Genomic DNA, 21034 nt, shown 5'->3' on the forward strand with positions numbered 1-21034 from the left:
AGCTCCATTCATCCTCTGTGGGGTGGGATGTGTGACCGCAGCTCCATTCATCCTCTGTGGGGTGGGGTGTGTGACCGCAGCTCCATTCATCCTCTGTGGAGCAGCCAGATAATAACAAGCCCAGCGCTCGCAGCCACTGAGGGAATGAACGGATCAGGGGTCGAGTCGGACACGAGCTCCAGTGTAATGGGGGATAAAAGTTGCACGATCGGAGCAGGTCCCAGCAATCAGACCCCACTGATGAATAAGTTATCACTTATCCTTAGGCCACGTTCAGTGTTTGGTCAGTATCTTACATCAGTATTTGTAGCCAAAACCAGCAGTGGGTAATAAATACAGAAGTGGTGCCTGTATTTCTATTACACTTTTCCTCTGATTTTACCGCTCCTGGTTTTGGCTTAAAAAACTGGGGTAAAAAACGCACTGAATACTCAGTGTGTGCACATGGCCTTAGTAAAGGTGATTACTTGCTTTCACTGGAGTACCTCTGCATATGTGCTGCAGTGTAATAGTCACAGGACAGGGAGGGGTTAAATGTTTAAGTATTTAATTTCTATTGGAAATAATCTCCCCCTTATAGAGAGAAAAAGTGACCTCCATACACAACACAACCAATAATTCCACATACAAGGGAGAAATACCGCCACACCGTGACCAGACCGTATATTACCACCAAACAGTGACCAAATACAGTCACATACAAGGGAGAAATACCACCACACTGTGACCAGACCGCAAAGTGACTGACTAATACCACATACAAGGGAGAAATACCGCGACACTATGACCAGATAACATACTACCAACACATAGTGATCAAAAGCAACCACATACCAGAGAGTAATACTACTACACCATAATTAGACTACATAGTAACCGAATATTACCACATACAAGGGAGAAATACCACAACACTTTAACCACACCACATATTGACCAAATAATACCGCACATGAGACAAATATCAGTACAACATGACCACAGAACATATTACTACCACACAAGGACATATAATACTACAATAATGATCAGGAATAAAAACTACAATGCTAATAACACTAATATTATCATCAGTGCCATAATGCACAGGAATTCTGTATATAGTGAATAGGTAATACAGTGCTCACCAGTGACATTATACACAGGAGCTCTGTATATTGTGTATAGGTAATACAGTGCTCACCAGTGACATTATACACAGGAGCTCTGTAAATAGTGTTAATTATAGTGTGTGTGTGTGTGTGTGTGTGTGTGTGTGTTCATGTAACACACTGACTTACCACTGACGTCTCCAGCTGACTTTATTCATCTTCACATTTTCTCTTCATCCGGAGCTGACCGTCATCACTTCTTCCTGCCATGACGCGACTCTGCAGAAAATAACAGTCACCTATAGCCGATCACTCCCAGAGCACATGCCTCACTATTTCCCCAATTTCTACACCACGTCAGACTCTTGTTCCCCCCATGGAAGACAGTATCCTCAAAATTAACCTATATGTCACTGTGGCGCCCCTGACCTGGTCAGGCACCACTGAGTACTGCACCCATGCTGGGGACAGTACAATACAGGTAATCCAGAAGGCTGACCGAGGTGTGACTACACAGGCGCATAGTGATCAGGTCTCACACATGTACCTTTGAGAGGACCCCTGGGGATCCCAGGAGGGGGCAAAGCCTTCACCTCCACTTGAGGAGTGGAGGGGGCGAAGCCTCCATCTCCACTCAAGGGGTGTGGTAGAGAGCCTGGTTGCTAGGTGGCGTAGGCAGGCACAAAAGGGAAAAGAGAAGGAGGAGTAAACAGTCTAGAGTCTGCAGCAGAGTGTGGAGGAGTGAGGAGCAGGAAAGTGAAGCTCTGACAGGAGGAGCAGCAGTGAAGGTCCCAGATGTGAGCCGGTTCAGAGCAGAGTCCAGGGAGCTCCGAGGAGAGCTGACCCCTTCCCCTGGGCTGCTGTAGTCTGACAGCGTCCGCGCAGTGGCTACCGACGGGGGAGAACGGTCACCTAGGAGTGCTACCCGAAACCCATCTCCAGCTAAAGAGAGAGCACAGAGTGGGAAGTAAGGAGACTGCTAGGGAGTACCAGGTCCAAACGGGCGGCAGATCCCGAAGCGGGGATAGATCCACCTTTCCTTGCTAAACCTGCCGGTGTGGGGCCCTTAAAGCCCACGCCACAACACCACAAAAGCCGCAGCCACGTAGCCACAGTTAGGGCCCATAGTTCACAGGAGGCAAGCAGCTGGAGTGATCTGGTCCAGGCGACAAGCAAACGGCAAACAAAAGAGGGGAGCAGCTACTTCCCTGGGTGACCCCCATAGGGACTAAAAGTCGGGGTTACCACAAACCACAGAAGGGCTAAGGAAGGCGAGTCGGTAGCCACCCTCATCAGTCAGCCTGAAGGATACCTGGTTCCAGCCTGGTTCATCCCAGCTACGCCCGGGTTACTCACCCTGCCATCAACTGTGAGTAAAACCCCTGAAAGACATTCTGCTTGTGTGGAGTTATTCTGCGCCTTGTGGTTCTACACACCTACACAGGGCCCTGGGGCTTGCCTCACTCTCAGGAGGCTATTACAACTGGCTGCACCCACCATCAGCCCCAGGCATCCCTTAACCTGCAGTGGCGGTCCCACTGACCGCAATTCTGAGAGTGGCGTCACGACAATCCTAAAAGAAGATCTCCTACCTGTGACAGGATCCAGCTGCGTGGAGTCCCTGAAGGTAATGCACCGACACTGCACTTGTGGGGCTTCACATCTGGCGTCACGAACAGGATAAGGACTAGACCTGTTCAGACAGGTGACCATGTGCCTGGGCGGTCCGCTTGGAAAATTGGAAGCGCCGCCATATTGCCACCATGAAAAGCGCGCTGAAAAACAACAGCAGCCCGCGCTGGGAGAAGTTACCGCCCACGAAGAGGTGTGGCTACCCAGAGATCCCCTGCAGAGTTCTGACCTCGCTTGTGAAGAGAGCGGAAGCGTCCAGAGACGGCGGGAAGGAAAGAGAGCCACAAGCCTGCTGCTGCAGAGAGAAGAGATGGAGTCCGGACGTGGATACCCAGAACCAGGCTCTGCTGCCTGGTGGTGCCGGGAGCTCGCTATCTTCTGCGATCAGCTGGAGGCCAGGATTATGCGACAGCTCAGTGAGGGACGCACGGAGCTTCTGGAGATGGCTGCGGCGGTTCGGACCTACGAGGAGGGAGCCGCGCGACGCCTGCCAGATCGAGCGGCGACGACTCAGATCCCGATGGTGCCACTGATGGGTGAGTCCAGAGTTGCCCCGGCCAGCGCAAGTGCTCCAACCCCTGCTGCTACGACCGCGGTCCCAGAAGAGGCGCCCGGCGCGGCGACGCTGAGCCAGGCCGCAGCCATGCCAGGTGCGGCCCGCCAAGCCCCGGCCGCCGCAGCGATGCCCTGCTCGGCCCGCCAAGCCCCGGCCGCCGCAGCGATGCCCTGCTCGGCCCGCCAAGCCCCGGCCGCCGCAGCGATGCCCTGCTCGGCCCACCAAGACCCGGTCCCTGCAGCGACGCCCAGCCCAGCCTGCACAGATCCCATCGCAGCTACGACGCCGATCCAGGCCGCCGCCATACAGGGCGCGGCCCGCCAAGACCAGGCCGCCGCCATACAGGGCGCGGCCCGCCAAGACCAGGCCGCCGCCATGCCGAGCGCGGCCCGCCAAGACCAGGCCGCCGCCATACAGGGCGCGGCCCGCCAAGAGATTGCATCACCATTTACCCCGGCCTGCAAGGCCAGAGCAGACACCGCTCCCCAGCCTAAGGAAGTCCCTACTAGGAAATCCCTGATAGGTGAAGACTCCGCATACTGGCAGCTGAAGGCTGACCTGGAGGCCAAGTTCCCACAGGAGATGGTGGACCAGTACATGCTCTCTCCGCACACCCCTAAGGCAACCCCTGCGGCAACCACGCCGAAGAGTCCACCGCCTGGGCCAGCTGAGGAACACTCATCCCCAGCGCTGCCACGACCAGAGTGCAGCGAAGAACTAAGGGGGAGAGGAGGGCAAGAAGCTGAGGAGTTGCCCCCGGAGCCAGCAGCAGTGCTAGTCCCAGAGCCGGAGATGCTGCCATATTCCCGCTGGGACGAGGAAGACCTGACACCTTCTGCTGAGGAAGATCTGCCCCAAAGCCTCACCTGGGAGCTGGTAAGCTGCACCTCGCAGAATCCAACCCGCAAGATACAGCGCCGCAGTAGAACCCAGTCTTTCCCTGCACCGCCATCCCCAGAGCAGAGAGAAGTCACGGCCAGAGACCTACAAGAAAAACGGTTCCTGAGAAGAGCCAAAGCCCAGGTCAGAGGACCCCTTTGTAAAGGAGTAGTGGAGGACTTCAGCCTAAAGTCAGGATACGGGTTCATTGTTGCACCTGGTATCAAAGAAGGTATCTTCGTCAATAGAAGAGATGTGAGAGCTCATCTGCCCAGAGGACACCCTGGCAGAAACTTAAAAATGGGAGACTCCGTACAGTTTACCATGCACCAAGGAGAAAGAGGGTGGTACGCGCTAGATGTAGTGCCATGTCCCAAAGAAGAAAGGAAAGACAGCCATAAGGAAAGAAAAGACAAAGAACCTACTGAAGAGACAACTACAGATGAAGAAAAAGGTCAAGAAAGCAACAGGTGCCGCAGCCCTACAGGCCCAAGCCCTGGTGAAGAGGAATCCGCCTAAGTTTAAGTAAAGTACAGCAAGTTTTGACCAGTTTGGAAAGTTTGTTTTGCAACGTTTTAAAGTTCAAGAATGTGCCCACATGAACTAATGTGAGAAACCCATAAACCTTAAGGCTATGAACTGGCTATAGCCACAAACTCTCGCAGTGTACATAGTTACCCCAGAGGTACCACCACCAGAGCCAGCCTGTTTAGGGGCTTGGCTCGCCTGCAACCAGGGAGCACGTCCGTTTATGGGGCCTTGGCTCGCCTGCAACCAGGGAGCACGCCTGTTTATGGGGCCTGGCTCTCCACCACAAAGAGGGTACCTGGTCAGCACCAACTGTGGAGGCCGCCTCTACATCCTGCCAGAAGAGGCTGAAGGCGCGGATCCACCAGGCCAGGTATGCCCTGAAAACCACCAGCCCATGAAAGCCGCCTCTACATCCTGCCAGAAGTGGCTGAAGGCGCGGCCAACGTGAGAGGGTTTAGGGTGGGATAATGGACTTGTGGGTGGAGGGTGGTGATGTATGGTACCTGGTGGTTTTAAAAGTTTTACCATGTTTTAATGTTTTATGCATTTTAAAATGTTGTCTTGCAGCCCGAGGACGTGCTGGTGATAACTAAGGGGGAATGTGGCGCCCCTGACCTGGTCAGGCACCACTGAGTACTGCACCCATGCTGGGGACAGTACAATACAGGTAATCCAGAAGGCTGACCGAGGTGTGACTACACAGGCGCATAGTGATCAGGTCTCACACATGTACCTTTGAGAGGACCCCTGGGGATCCCAGGAGGGGGCAAAGCCTTCACCTCCACTTGAGGAGTGGAGGGGGCGAAGCCTCCATCTCCACTCAAGGGGTGTGGTAGAGAGCCTGGTTGCTAGGTGGCGTAGGCAGGCACAAAAGGGAAAAGAGAAGGAGGAGTAAACAGTCTAGAGTCTGCAGCAGAGTGTGGAGGAGTGAGGAGCAGGAAAGTGAAGCTCTGACAGGAGGAGCAGCAGTGAAGGTCCCAGATGTGAGCCGGTTCAGAGCAGAGTCCAGGGAGCTCCGAGGAGAGCTGACCCCTTCCCCTGGGCTGCTGTAGTCTGACAGCGTCCGCGCAGTGGCTACCGACGGGGGAGAACGGTCACCTAGGAGTGCTACCCGAAACCCATCTCCAGCTAAAGAGAGAGCACAGAGTGGGAAGTAAGGAGACTGCTAGGGAGTACCAGGTCCAAACGGGCGGCAGATCCCGAAGCGGGGATAGATCCACCTTTCCTTGCTAAACCTGCCGGTGTGGGGCCCTTAAAGCCCACGCCACAACACCACAAAAGCCGCAGCCACGTAGCCACAGTTAGGGCCCATAGTTCACAGGAGGCAAGCAGCTGGAGTGATCTGGTCCAGGCGACAAGCAAACGGCAAACAAAAGAGGGGAGCAGCTACTTCCCTGGGTGACCCCCATAGGGACTAAAAGTCGGGGTTACCACAAACCACAGAAGGGCTAAGGAAGGCGAGTCGGTAGCCACCCTCATCAGTCAGCCTGAAGGATACCTGGTTCCAGCCTGGTTCATCCCAGCTACGCCCGGGTTACTCACCCTGCCATCAACTGTGAGTAAAACCCCTGAAAGACATTCTGCTTGTGTGGAGTTATTCTGCGCCTTGTGGTTCTACACACCTACACAGGGCCCTGGGGCTTGCCTCACTCTCAGGAGGCTATTACAACTGGCTGCACCCACCATCAGCCCCAGGCATCCCTTAACCTGCAGTGGCGGTCCCACTGACCGCAATTCTGAGAGTGGCGTCACGACAATCCTAAAAGAAGATCTCCTACCTGTGACAGGATCCAGCTGCGTGGAGTCCCTGAAGGTAATGCACCGACACTGCACTTGTGGGGCTTCACATCACCAGTAATAATGTCCCCTTATTTGCCCCTACAGTAATGATGCCCCACGTGCCACCATAAACTAATAATGTATGTTTCTCATTCTGGCCCCTTTTATTTAATGTCTGGGGAAACAAGTGGAATCAGAAGGGGATGTTAATTGCTTCCTGCACAAGATATCCCCCCACACTGCTCCTCTCCAAAATAGCCCCACAAAGAGCCCCTTTCCAAAATGTCCCCCAAAAATTTGCTCTTTCTATAATATCTCCCCCCAACTACATCCCTGTATAAATCCCCCCCACTCCTCATTATACTACGCTGCCTTCCACAATCCTTGATGCCTCATAATGTCCCCCATTGCCCTATAATGTCCCAATTTGCTTCATAATGTCCTCCATTACCCTATAATGTCCCCCACTGCCCTATAATGTTCCACACTGCTCTATAATGTCCCCCACTGCCCTATTATGTCCCCCACTGCCCTATTATGTCCCCCACTGCCCTATTATGTCCCCCACTGCCCTATTATGTCCCCCACTGCCCTATTATGTCCCCCACTGCCCTATTATGTCCCCCACTGCCCTATTATGTCCCCCACTGCCCTATTATGTCCCCCACTGCCCTATTATGTCCCCCACTGCCCTACTATGTCCCCCACTGCCCTATTATGTCCCCCATTGCCCTATAATGTCCCAATTTCTTTCATAACATCCCCCACTGACCTATAATGCGCCAATTTGCTTCATAATGTCCTCCATTACCCTATACTGTCCCTCACTGCCCTATAATGTTCCACACTGCCTTATACTGTATCCCACTGCCCTATAATGTCCCCCACTGCCCTATAATGTCCCCCACTGCCCTATAATGTCCCCCACTGACCCATAATATGATCCATAAAGTCCCCAACCGCTTCTTTATGCCCCTTGTAAAATAACACCGTCCCTCCCCCACCCGCAGCCCCTCATGTAAAATTATTGTACATCTTCGGCTCCTCTGGAGCGCTCACCTGTGCCTGCACGTCCTCCTCTTCATCCCTGCAGCTGCGGCCCGGTGATGATGATGTCAGTGCAGGACTGAGGCGCGCTCCTTTGCCTCAGTCCTGTCGCATCCTCCTCCTCTGGTGATGACGTCCGGATGCGGTGCGGGCTGTGCAGCGCTGCTCTGCCTCCTGTCACTTGCCGCACTGTACAAATGTACGCGCGCCTGAAAGACGCGCATACATTTGAATACCGGCGCAGTCTCCAGGCCTGCACACCTCATCGGTGCAGGCCTGGGGACTCCCGCAGTGCACCGCTAGGACCTTTGGTGAGTCACATGACACATGTGATGTCACTAAAAGTCATGCAACTGCAGAAACATTAGTGATCGTACAGAATATGTACGATCACTGAAGTTAATGATTGAAAGGCTGGGGGCCCCTTAGAGCGTGGGGGCCCTGGATGAGCTGCTGAGTCTGCCCACCAATAAACGCCGGCTCTGAGACACAGGCGGCCCCGCGGCCCTGTACAGCGATTCCCCGCTACCCTGGTGGGCCAGACCAACCCTGGCTCTCATTACACAAGTATAAACCATATAATACTGGAGGATAAAATAAGACTGAGCACAAGACCTTCACAGCCGTCTACACATCATAGGAGATTTCATGGCACCTTCTCTCCATCTACCTGATGATCCTGAGGAGCATCGGGGTCTTCTTGTTTACAGTCCTGTGGGAGAAGAGGACGGGGACATCTCTCTGGTGTTGTCCTCTTACTGGATAGAGCTGGAGGAGACACATACAGGGACTGAATTCATTCCTTACATACAGATAATTATAGGCCGTGTGTATTTAGTCCTGTCTATTACCTGGTGATGTGAGGGGCTGGGGAACCTCCATCATGACGTCCTTGTACAGATCTTTGTGTCCTTCTAAATACTCCCACTCCTCCATGGAGAAATAGACGGTAACGTCCTGACACCTTATAGGAACCTGACACATACAATGATACCGTCACCCCCCGATCCCTTCATAGCGTTACTGTATAATGTCCCAGCATTCCCAGCAGTGTCACCTCTCCAGTCAGCAGCTCAATCATCTTGTAGGTGAGTTCTAGGATCTTCTGGTCATTGATGTCCTCATGTATCGGGAGGTGAGGTGGAGGCCCCGTGATTGGGCTCAGGGGTCTTCCCCATCCCTCAGACACAGGGGCCTGACAGCGCTCACTAGAGGTCTTCTTCACTACTGTGTAATCCTGGTTATGGAGACACACAGTAATAAATCTCACTCCAGACATTTCCAGAGTCCTCACCTCTCCAGTTCTGTCCATCTGTTATTCCCATAGATAAGAATGATGTAATGTGACGTCATCAGAATCTCTCACCTCTCCAGTAAGCCGGAAGAGGATCTCTAGGGTGAGGTGTAATATCCTCTCCGCCATCTTGTCCCTGTCCATATCCCTCCTTCACGGGGCAATCAGGAGAATTCTCTTCTATAGAAGATCTCCACTGAGAGGATCCGATATTGTAGGGACCTGAATGGGGAGAAGATGACGATGTAACATCATAAAGAATCCGCTGTAATAATACAATTACTGGAGAGAATAAGAGGAAACATATAATGAGAACATTCTGGGGGAACATTATACTGTGTGAGGGCAGAAAGGAGCCGAGGACCGAGGGCAGAAAGGGGCCGAAGACCGGGGACAGAAAGGGGCCGAGGACAGAAAGGGACTGAGGGCAGAAAGGGGCCGAGGACTGAAGGCGGGAAGGGGCCGAGGACTGAAGGCAGAAAGGGGCCGAGGACCGAGGGTGGAAAGGGGCCGAGGACTGAGGGCGGAAAGGGTCCGAGGGCAGAAAGGGGCGAGGACTGAGGGCAGACAGGTTTCCTCACTTCCGGCCTCTCATAGTTGGGGCGTTTGTATCTATCAGAGGAAAAAGAATAAAAACCTCACGATTCATAGAAATCAGAGAGAGAAAAACTACAAGAAAGTCTCAGAGCTGAAGGGGTTAATGCCGCCTGCCCCAGTAATGGGGAATCTCCACACACCTCCACCTGCAGAGCCGCACACTAGATATATGGCTGCTCTGTGCTTCCAGGACCTGTGATGATGTCACATGGAGGGGAGGAGTCAGGGGTCACATGATCAGCTCCTCAGTATACTCCTATATTGGCATGCACACACTGGATGAGGTGCGGTGTCAGTGGACGGTTATAGAAAACCACTGTTGCGTATGTATGTGACCCCTGTTGCGTATGTTTGTGACCCCTTCAAATTCATTTCAATCTTTGCTAAATTGAATTCTTTATTGATGAGTTCAGGTGAGGAGAAGATTTATTGAGCGACTTTAGAAGAAAAACATTTGGACCTGATCGGTCTTGATCACAATTCGCTGAAAATGTGTGTACGACGTATATGGAGCAGAGCCGCATGTGTACGATGTGTATTGAACAGTGCTATGTGTAGTAGTGGAGCTGTGTATGTAGCGGAGCCGGGGGTGCACAATGTATATGTAGCGGAGCCATGTGTACACAGTGTATGTAGCGGATACCCGCTTTTACCACTTTATTAATCCCCAAAACACCTGTGCAGGTCCAACATAATCCACACGAGGTTACACAACGATTCAAGCTCTGCTACATGTAGTCACAGCACGTGATCATGGCACATGACCACCCGCTGTGAGGTTCAGGCAGAAACTGAGCAGCGATCAGTGGTGACGTCACTCAGGTTAGCCGTGGCCACAGCTGGAGGTTCCCACGGTCCCCCACTTGTGACAGCAGGTAACTTGACCTCAGGTGACTTCAGACTTCACCGCTCATCACGCAACTCACTCAGTCTCTGCCTAAACATCACAGTGTACGTAGGAAATACTGTGGATAGAAGCGCAGGACAGGGTCTTACCTTGGCTTATCTGTTACCTTACCTGGTAATTTCATTAACCTATAAGGGCTGTGCCAGTCACAACTCCTAAATGCACATAAAGGATGGTGGCAGCGAAAGCGAATTCAGACGTAACGGGGGAAAGATCGGGTGTATGCCGCGCTATCACCAGAAAATCAGATGTTGATTATTTCATCTTCTTATGCTGTTATTCAGGTCGACACGTTTCAGAGAACTCAGTCTCCTTCATCAGGACATCAAGGTAAAATCAACAGTCTACTACAGAGGAAACAACCTATATATATATATTATATATATATATATATATACAGATACATCAGAGGATCGGCCGCTGTATGTCAAATACTGGCGGGACAATTGTTAAAAATAGGATTTGACGTATATTATGCTTAGCCAGTATATGATGATTGAAGAGAAATATAGGTGCAAACCATATGTGGGTTTATTCAATAAAGGTTAAAAAATCATTACAGGAAAATAATGCTTGGCTTTAGTTAGAATTGAGTTAAGAGAGAAAAAGATAGAGAGAGAGTCCATTATCTTACATAGCTGTGATGTTATGCAGGCAGTCTTCCATCTGGTTGAGAATGGTCCGCATTCCAAACTCTATGAAATGTGGTCAAGCTAAAATACATTTCAACACACCCTCCTTTCCTCACTTGTGTCTTTACATGGCTTTAAACATGTCTTCAAAAACCTAATATAACTCATTTTCAGTTTTAGCCCATGCGTTAAGTCATTGTCACATGGTCCTAAATCTGCACACGTAGTGTCCTGCGCAGAACAGATTTTCCAAAACCAGCTAGTTGACCTTTCACCTAAAGAATGTATAGAAGGCTTTGAGGCTAGTTGACCTTTGACCTAAAGTAATGCTTAGAAGGGCTTCAATGCTAATTCCAGTCCATCGCTAAGAAACAACATAGAAAAATAGCACTGAGTTGTCAGCCAGGTTTGATTTAATCATGTCAGATGCTAGCTAGAAGTTCTCCAACCTCACAAACACACTTCATACAAGCTAAGGCCTGTGATTACTATACATACATTATAAGAATGTATGTAGAGATATTATGGAATAAATATTCATAACTCATTATTTTACAACAATCGACTTATCATATACTATGTGTAGTAGTGGAGCTGTGTATGTAGCGGAGCCGGGGGTGCACAATGTATATGTAGCGGAGCCATGTGTACACAGTGTATGTAGCGGATACCCGCTTTTACCACTTTATTAATCCCCAAAACACCTGTGCAAGTCCAACATAATCCACACGAGGTTACACAACGATTCAAGCTCTGCTACATGTAGTCACAGTACATGACCACCCGCTGTGAGGTTCAGGCAGAAACTGAGCAGCGATCAGTGGTGACGTCACTCAGGTTAGCCGTGGCCACAGCTGGAGGTTCCCACGGTCCCCCACTTGTGACAGCAGGTAATTTGACCTCAGGTGACTTCAGACTTCACCGCTCATCACGCAACTCACTCAGTCTCTGCCTAAACATCACAGTGTACGTAGGAAATACTGTGGATAGAAGCGCAGGACAGGGTCTTACCTTGGCTTATCTGTTACCTTACCTGGTAATTTCATTAACCTATAAGGGTTGTGCCAGTCACAACTCCTAAATGCACATAAAGGATGGTGGCAGCGAAAGCGAATTCAGACGTAACGGGGGAAAGATCGGGTGTATGCCGCGCTATCACCAGAAAATCAGATGTTGATTATTTCATCTTCTTATGCTGTTATTCAGGTCGACACGTTTCAGAGAACTCAGTCTCCTTCATCAGGACATCAAGGTAAAATCAACAGTCTACTACAGAGGAAAGAACCTATATACATATATATATATATATATATATACACATATATATATATATATATATATATATATATATTTTATATATATATATATATATATATATACATATATACATACAGATACGTCAGAGGATCGGCCGCTGTATGTCAAATACTGGCGGGACAATTGTTAAAAATAGGATTTGACGTATATTATGCTTAGCCAGTATATAATGATTGAAGAGAAATATAGGTGCAAACCATATGTGGGTTTATTCAATAAAGGTTAAAAAATCATTACAGGAAAATAATGCTTGGCTTTAGTTAGAATTGAGTTAAGAGAGAAAAAGATAGAGAAAGAGTCCATTATCTTACATAGCTGTGATGTTATGCAGGCAGTCTTCCATCTGGTTGAGAATGGTCCGCATTCCAAACTCTATGAAATGTGGTCAAGCTAAAATACATTTCAACACACCCTCCTTTCCTCACTTGTGTCTTTACATGGCTTTAAACATGTCTTCAAAAACCTAATATAACTCATTCTCAGTTTTAGCCCATGCATTAAGTCATTGTCACGTGGTCCTAAATCTGCACACGTAGTGTCCTGCGCAGAACAGGTTTTCCAAAACCAGCTAGTTGACCTTTCACCTAAAGAATGTATAGAAGGCTTTGAGGCTAGTTGACCTTTGACCTAAAGTAATGCTTAGAAGGGCTTCAATGCTAATTCCAGTCCATCGCTAAGAAACCACATAGAAAAATAGCACTGAGTTGTCAGCCAGGTTTGATTTAATCATGTCAGATGCTAGCTAGAAGTTCTCCAACCTCACAAACACACTTCATACAAGCTAAGGCCTATGATTACTATACATACATTATAAGAATGTATGTAGAGATATTATGGAATAAATAATCATAACTCATTATTTTACAACAATCGACTTATCATATAACGGCAACAAGATTTAAAACATAATGTATTAAAAGACAACTTAAAAGTCCTGGACGTAACAAATATCGCAACAATATAGAAATTACAAAACAAAAAGCAAAAAGAAAAAAGAGAAAAAGAATAATACAAAAATATTTCTTGGAAATATAACAGAATGCTGAGAGTCTAGAACTGTGGAATTTACTGGGGATCGTAGTAATACACTGGCTGGAGGCACTATCCACAGCCCTTTATAGGGGATCATGATAAACAATGGGAAGAGAAGAAAGGTTATGGTATTTATTGTGTTAAAAAATGGGAGAGTTTGTGTTGAAAAACTAAATTGATGATGATATTACAGAGATAGAAAAAAAAAAGAAGAAAAATAATTAAAAATTTTGAATCTCACAATCGTGTATTATTTCTCAAAAGGGAAAAGGCGAAAACTGAAGAAAAATAAAAAATTGCGTGTGTATAGTGACAGGTTGTGCAAAAATTGATATGCAGTGCGAATGTTCAGAGACCACGAGCAGGAAAGCCCTTATGGTTAAGAAGTGTTGAGAGGTTTCATATAGTAGTGCAGACATAATATACAGTGTGTGTGCAGAGACCTCGTGCGGCAATCGTACATATGAGGGTAACGTACTAGAAGGAGTTCATGTAAGCAAAAAAAGCAATATGTGTGAAAATTTAAAAAATTTCTTTTTGTATAAGGGCCTTAAACAGACCCAGTTAGAAGCCATGGAGGTGGCGGTCCGCCTGCGGGTTTTCATTTTGTGCAAATACAGATGAAGCTGCTCAGGAAGCAATGAAGAAAAATCCATGGAGGAAAGTAATTAATGAACATTTCTTCAGTTTTAAAAACAAAAAGGAATGTTGAAATAATGAATTTTAATTGAATTAAATAATATTAGTTATTGGTGGGGAGTGTTGATGTGCACCATATATTTGTATTCCTTAGTATAGTGATTCTAGCTGTGAAGGTTCAGAAAGCGAGTGCCAGAGCAAAGCAGGAGTGCGCATGCGTGAGGGGTAACAGGAGTTCAGGTCCGTGGGAGAGAACCACACCGCGCATGCGTGGGGGTTAAAATAGTCCAGACTGTGGTAATTACCTTACTGCGTCTGTGCAGATTACGGAAATTTCACAAGCTTCAAACGAGAAGCCCTCCCGCATGACTAGTACGAAGGACAATGCCGGCATAACCACACACAGGACCCCATAATCACGCACCCCTTCCCTCAATTAGAAACATGAACCATTAGCATCAATCATATACAATTTATAGTTACAGCTACAGGGCTACAGCTATCTCGGATTACCCCTGCCTCCTTCATGTTCCTCAACATGTCTTTGGCGCACTGGTAATTTGCAGGTGGTATTGGCCTATACCTCTCCTCGATGGGTGGATGTGCACCTGTGGGAATGTGATGCTGGACCCCTTTGATCCTCCCAAAATCGAATGGGTGTTTTCTGAAGACCTGTTCGTACTCTTGCACTACCCTGTAGATCCCCTGCTTGTGGTGTGGAGGTATGGAGTCAGTGCCTACATGTAATTCCTCACACCACTCCTCTGACTGGCTTGGTGAGTCTTCACTGACTGTGGTAGGGGTGTAGGCTTAGTGGGGGCTGCTGCTTGGATGGCATGTGTGTCTACTGTGAACAGCTTGGAAATAGTGGCATATCTAGGTAGCCTAACCTCCTCCTCTCCGCAATTCATCACTCTCACGGGCATTCTCCCCTTCCGGACATCAGTCACCCCTCTGGCTGCCAAAACTGTGGGCCAGTGTTCTGAAGGCAGGGGCTCCACCACTGCCTGATAATCCTGTCCTTGGGTACCTACAGCTGCCCTACACCAAATCATCATCTCACTCCGCAGAGGCACAACAAGAGGTGATGCATCCATCACTCGCACACTGTCTCTCCACCAGACAGGTTCACCTGTTGCCACTGCAGAAGGGGCCCAGATCTCACGTTGCAAAGCCCTCTGCCGGCCCACTCCTGCGGTTGCAGACAGCTGCTGAAGCTGCTTCCCCCATGCAATTCTCAATTACATTGGTCCCTACGACCATTTTCGGGTTACGGTCACTTGGGTCCTTCTGCACCACTATGAGTCCTTGGTGTTCTAACTCCAACCTTCCCACCTTAAGAGTCACTTCCTTGAACCCCACTTGGGTCATAAGGAGTCCATTGGCTGCAATGATAGTCAGGCCAGAATCTGGTGGGGTAAGGTCAGCATCAGACCAGTAGCACTTGTACAGTACTTGAGGTAGTCGTTACCTGTGAGCCGGTGTCCAGGAGCGGGAACGTCGGGATCCCATCCACGGTAAGGGAGATGATGGGGCAGCCTCTGACATACCGCTCCCACCAATCAGCTGGGCCTTGTTGGTCCATTCCTAAGGATTAGCCCTTGGTCTCAGGGGTGGCCCGTTCAAAGGGCACCGAAGGGATAATGGCCAGTCTGGTTGCACCTGTAACCAACGGTTTGTCCATACCGGTTGTTGTTTCGTCTTTGCATTCAGGGGACGTCTTCAGGGCTGTCGGTGAGCTGGATCTTCTCCGGTGGCTTGGGCTTTGGCTTTAGCTGCATGGCCTCGAGGATCCTGGCGACGTCCTTGGCTCAGCTGCTGAACTTGGGAAGTCAGATCACTGGGAATTCCTGGTGGGTCTGTGGGGACTGCAGGCGCTGGTAAAGCCAGGAGAGGGGGCTTCACCAGCAAGTGGGAGGTGCCTGCCGGCCAGGATGATGATGTAGGGTCACTGGTTTCAGGGGCCTGCAGAGCCTTTATGGCTCTTTCCTTTACAACTGCAAAGTCTATGTCTGGATGTTCCAGGGCCCACAGCCGCAGCTGTTTGCAGTCCTCTACCGACCCTAGCCCCTGCAAGAACTGTTCTACCAGCATTTTGTTGCTCTCCGGCTCGTTGATCGAATCAACGAGTCTTAGGGTACGCAGAGCGGTTTTTAGTCTCAGAGCGTAGTCTCAGATGCTGTCCTGGCGACACTGCTTGCAGTTAAAAAAGTTCATTCGTAGCTCCGCCTCCGTACGGGTTTCGAAGGCAACTTGTAGCTTATCAAATATGGTGGGTACAGAGGCCCAATCCTCATCAGTCCATTTCTCAACCTCCTGCTCGGCTGCGCCTGTCAGCTGTCCGAGCACCACGGACGCATGCTGCCTGCCGGTCATTGCATACATGTCGAGGACAGTACATATTTTTTTTTGGAAGACCTGCAGGGCGTCAGGTCGGCCATCATACTGGGGCATCCAGTCGGCACCGGGCACATAAGGCAAAAGTAATCGGCATGACTTGCGTGACTGCCGGGATTGCGGGGTCCGCCGCTCTTGCGACCGGAGCGGGTCCTGCTGCGTCTCCGTCATCCTGTACGGCAGCGGGAGCCGCGGCTCCACCATCACTATTGGGCGCCGACATCTTTCCGTTCTTTCCCCCTTGGTTTTCAACAGCAGTCTCGCGGGACCCACTGTCTTTTGCGCTTCCTGTCTTGGGAGTCACCAGCTTCCGCCCGCGTTCTAAGGGGGCGGAGCATCAGCTTCGCGCCTTTTTTGGGGAAGATGATGCTATTGTTGTTTTGGCGCCAAAGATGGCGGGCAAGATGGTGGCAGTCCAAAATTTTGGAACGTTTCACGGATTTCAAAGCAAGGCACACGGCATCTACTGATCGGGTAAGAACCCTGTTCGTGACGCCAGGTTTTGTGTTGTCGCGGACAGGTGCCGCCTCTGCTGCGGCAACCGGGGCTGCTCGAGTGGCGCTTGGGTCCGGGATCGTGTCTGGGGCTCGAGTGGTGACCGGACCCGGGGCTCGCGCAACCGCCCATCCACACACATAGTGAAAGAGGGGGTATTTACAGGGGAGATTGTCGGTGACACCACCCGAGGGTTGCGGTGATGGGATGGTGGCACCGCCGCTGTCTCTCAGGGCCGCCGTCCGGGGCCGGTCATGTAGGGGGGCAGCAAGGTGGTTCCCCCTCCACGGGTAGAGGTTGTCTGTAGTCCCGGGGCCAGGTGTGGGTAAGAAGCAGGGCTGGGGAGTTTGTCGGCAGGTTGGACCGGGTGACACCGGTGTACTCACAATTATGAATGATCCACACAGAGTACGTACTGTAAACCAAGGCCGGATGCCGGTTGCCTCTGGAGGGGTGTGCTGGTCCCGAAAACAGGGGTTGACAATGTAGGGGCCCTTCCTCCTGCACTTGTGTCTTTTGGTGTGTGGATTAACCCCACTTGGAACGGGAAAAATCCGCTCCCCTGCATCTTTGGACTCAGAGGGAGCCGTTGCCCGCAGACGCTGACCCGTGGGACTTCAGTGGGTTCTTGGCGGACACCCTGTCTCCCGTGTTAGAGCAGACCGGCAGCCCATCTGGGCTTTTCTCCTCGGGAACAAGGCCTGGTACCTTGTCCTGCTGGTCAATTAAAAAGGGACTTGAAGCTTGCCTTGTCCTAGGGTCCAGGTACCCCGCCCGTGCACGGTCTCTGGACCGGATTCCCTCCGTCGGTACTGGCGAGCTACGACCCTGCCCCGGTCCACTTCGGGTTTTTTTGCGACCAAGTCGCGGTCTTCTATGGCCCTACAGAGCCGTCTGCCACCTAGTCGGTCCTACCGTGATCCCAGGGCTCCAACCCTGACCCCACTGCACTCCGACTTCCACTCAACTCCAACCTCCACACTTCACCGACTGAGCTTCCAGACTCCACTGACTGACTGTTCCCACCCCCTGTCACCTCAAGACCCCTAGGTGGGCGTTCCCATCCGCCTGGTCCCGCCCACTGGTTAGTCCAGTGTGTCATGGGGGGGCGACTAGGATTTGTGGCTGATGTTCCCCTGTGTGTGTGATGTGTGGTGTTAATTCCCAAGGAGGAGGAGATTCCTGTACCCCTTGGTGGGGGGGTACAGTCATCTGTGGCTACCTGGTTTTGCCAGGGCGTCACATATTACCTGTTTGAAAGTAACGCCAATCACCCTTACTGTAGTACAGCACTTTAATTGTGACGTCCAGATGATTCTCAAAAACTGCAATATCGCTAAAGCTTACTAGCTGACTCTCGGGGATGCTCAGGGCTGTGTGTATGCTTTTAGCGCGGCTCAATAAAACGACGTCACTGAGTGTGTCAGCCATCAGTGCACACACGCTAACAGCAACACACAGATTTGTGCTGTAGTTGTTAAAGTCGTACAGCCAGCGTCTCTTTTGTTTAATGATCTAGCTGCTCGCAATAGATTTCAACCATCTTTTCACACCCCCGCGTCTGTTTTTAATAATTGTCACGAGTAATTTCAGGGAATTGGATGCTATGCATTCTGCATTACTTTGCAGAGCACGAGCAACAGAATTTAAAAATGATTCAGAACTAAAATCCTCCCGTGTTTGTTTTGTAGTGAAAATAGAGTCTAAGGCAGGGTTCCCCAACTCCAGTCCTCGAGGGCCGCCAACAGTGCATGTTTTCAGGATTTCCTTAGCATTGCATGGGTGTTGGAATCATCAACTGTGCAGGTGATTAAATGATCACCTGTGCAATACTAAGGAAATCCTGAAAACATGCACTGTTGGCGGCCCTTGAGGACTGGAATTGGGGACCCATGGTCTAAGGTGTCCTTCAAGTCTTAACTGAACAAAGTCACCAGGCTCAATGTCTCTGATGATTCTGTCCAGTAATGATTGAATGGAATCATGGACAACATTCAGGGCCTCTACAAATGAATGTATTTCGCTCTAAATTTACAAATTTAAAATGACCGCTATGCATGTGTGTGTTGAAATTGCGGAGCTGTCTTTCATGGTGATAAAAATAGTGTAAAACGACAGGATTACCAGTGACCCATACATTGTAGCTACTAGCATTAACGCCCTGTACATTATTACCTTCAGCATTATCAGCAACATCACCAGCGCCAACATGGTCATGTACACTTTCAGCATGTGTTTCAATATGTGAGTCGCTTTGTGAACTTGGAAACGCAATGTTGCTGTCATCTACAGCTATATTTTGGGATGGTAAAGACTTGTTCGGGTGGTTTATCGGGGCCTGTGGATCTTGTGTAGCTATTGTGGCCTCTTTGCACCTTCTCACCGCTAGTGAGTGTCTAGCATTCATTAATAGCTTTACAGCTCGTTTCATAACTCTAGACCTATTAGACCTATGTAACCGTAATTTTAGGCAATTTATGCATTCCATATCCAACAATTTTTAGTCACATCGATTTATTTGATTCATCAGATGGTACATCTCCATACTGCTTTGTGAAAGCATGTAGCTCGGCAACATTTTCACGTGTTGGGGGTGCTGATAATAACCTATCATAGGTATCACAGAAAAAAATCTGGCAACGTACGTTTCTGTATTCAACGTACTTTACCGCCATTTTGTGAAACATTTTAATTTCTTCTCCGTACCAACCAACGGGAACCTATGCATGTTTCCGCTGCGTTAAGTTTTTGTTTTTTACTTTTACTATGTCCTGAACGTCGCCTCTTCAAGGGCTTCACAATATTAAAATCATGACGCACAGTCTTACCATCAGCTAACTGGTCGATTTCTCTATCGAGTGCTTCCCGATCCGCTTGAGTCTTGTGAGTTGTTGGTATGCTCTGTGTTGTTGGCGCAACACATTCTGCTTGTATCAGGTCAATCGTGGATGTGCTCTGTGTTATTTTGGGTAATGGTGTTGTTGTGGTCTTGATTAAGCGTTGCTCGAATTTACGGGGCATCGGTATTGGACATGTCTTTTCACGATGTTTGGCTGGCACAGCGCTTCCTTCTTGTCCTTCCACACAAAGCGGTGATAGAGGATGTGTTCATACACTCCTGTTAGTCGCGTGTACTTCGACTCGCACTGTAGTACTGTTAGCATCATGCTCCGCTAGTGGTTGTAGAACCGCACTAGCTGTTTTTATCTGGACAGCGTGTGTAGCTAAAAGAAAAGAGTTATAGTTGTGTCAGAAACGTGAAACAATGTGAAGATTGCATGTATAAAGACTGTATACAAATATCTAAATACATACTTACAGCTGTGAGGCGGTGAAGTGATAGTTGTCACCATATTAGTTGCTGCAGCAGCGGCTGCTGTTGTGGGAATACTTGCTTTCCTAGGGGAGGTGGGTGCATTTTCTTTTGAAAATAAGCTTTTCTTCCACATCAGTTTATGGTCTATGTATAAAATGTATAACCATTAGTCTGTGGCAAAAATTCATTTCTTTTGCCCACGACCATTACTGAGTACTCATTACATTTTCTATTCGCCGGGATCAGGTGTAATGGCGTGCCACGTTTTTTAGCTGGTGTAGGAGTCTGATGGGTGCCAGTCCCGTAGTCCAGATGCAAAACATCTGTATAAAATTTAGTATGTATGTATGTATGTATGTATGTATGTATATATATACACATACATATATACACATACATATATACACACATATACATACACAACTGACCGGCGATAGCCTGTAGTAAATTAATATTGCTTGTAGCAGCACTAGAATTAGCACCAGTCCGTGCCCCTGCCACAGTCATGTTGCTAGCATCACACTCCATAGCGCTTAATAACAGAGGGTCAAGATCAAAATCCATAAAGTCATCTTAAGAAAGGAAGAAATAATATAAAAATAATATTCAAAGCAAACCCGACAGATTCATAATGAATTAGTATTTACTCCACCACACATATATAAATATATAGCTATATATGCAGCTTACCGCACATAGTCTGCTGTAAATTAGTCCCGCTTGCTCACAGACTAGTATTAGCATCAGTTACCACCGCTGCACCCACATCAGCACCAACATCATCACTCATAGCACGTAAAAATACATCGGAAACACTGCAGTCCATAAAGCAGGGGTGGGGAACCTCCGGCCCGCTGGCCCTATACGGCCCGTGACGACTTTTTATGCGGCCC

At 49.2% G+C, this 21034-nt stretch overlaps 1 protein-coding gene across 1 annotated transcript in view; it reads right to left on the reverse strand.

Annotated features, from left to right (window-relative positions):
• The window catches only part of LOC142258983 (uncharacterized), a 29094-nt gene extending 20067 nt beyond the window's left edge, over positions 1-9027 (reverse strand). Inside the window, 3 exon segments of the mRNA XM_075331524.1 lie at positions 8367-8490; positions 8573-8752; positions 8882-9027. Coding sequence (XP_075187639.1) covers positions 8367-8490; positions 8573-8752; positions 8882-8953 — 376 coding nt within the window. The 5' untranslated portion in view covers positions 8954-9027.
• Positions 9028-21034: the final 12007 nt, after the last annotated feature.

This window comes from Anomaloglossus baeobatrachus (assembly GCF_048569485.1).
Source record: "Anomaloglossus baeobatrachus isolate aAnoBae1 chromosome 5 unlocalized genomic scaffold, aAnoBae1.hap1 SUPER_5_unloc_20, whole genome shotgun sequence".
NCBI classification, from domain to species: Eukaryota; Metazoa; Chordata; class Amphibia; order Anura; family Aromobatidae; genus Anomaloglossus; species Anomaloglossus baeobatrachus.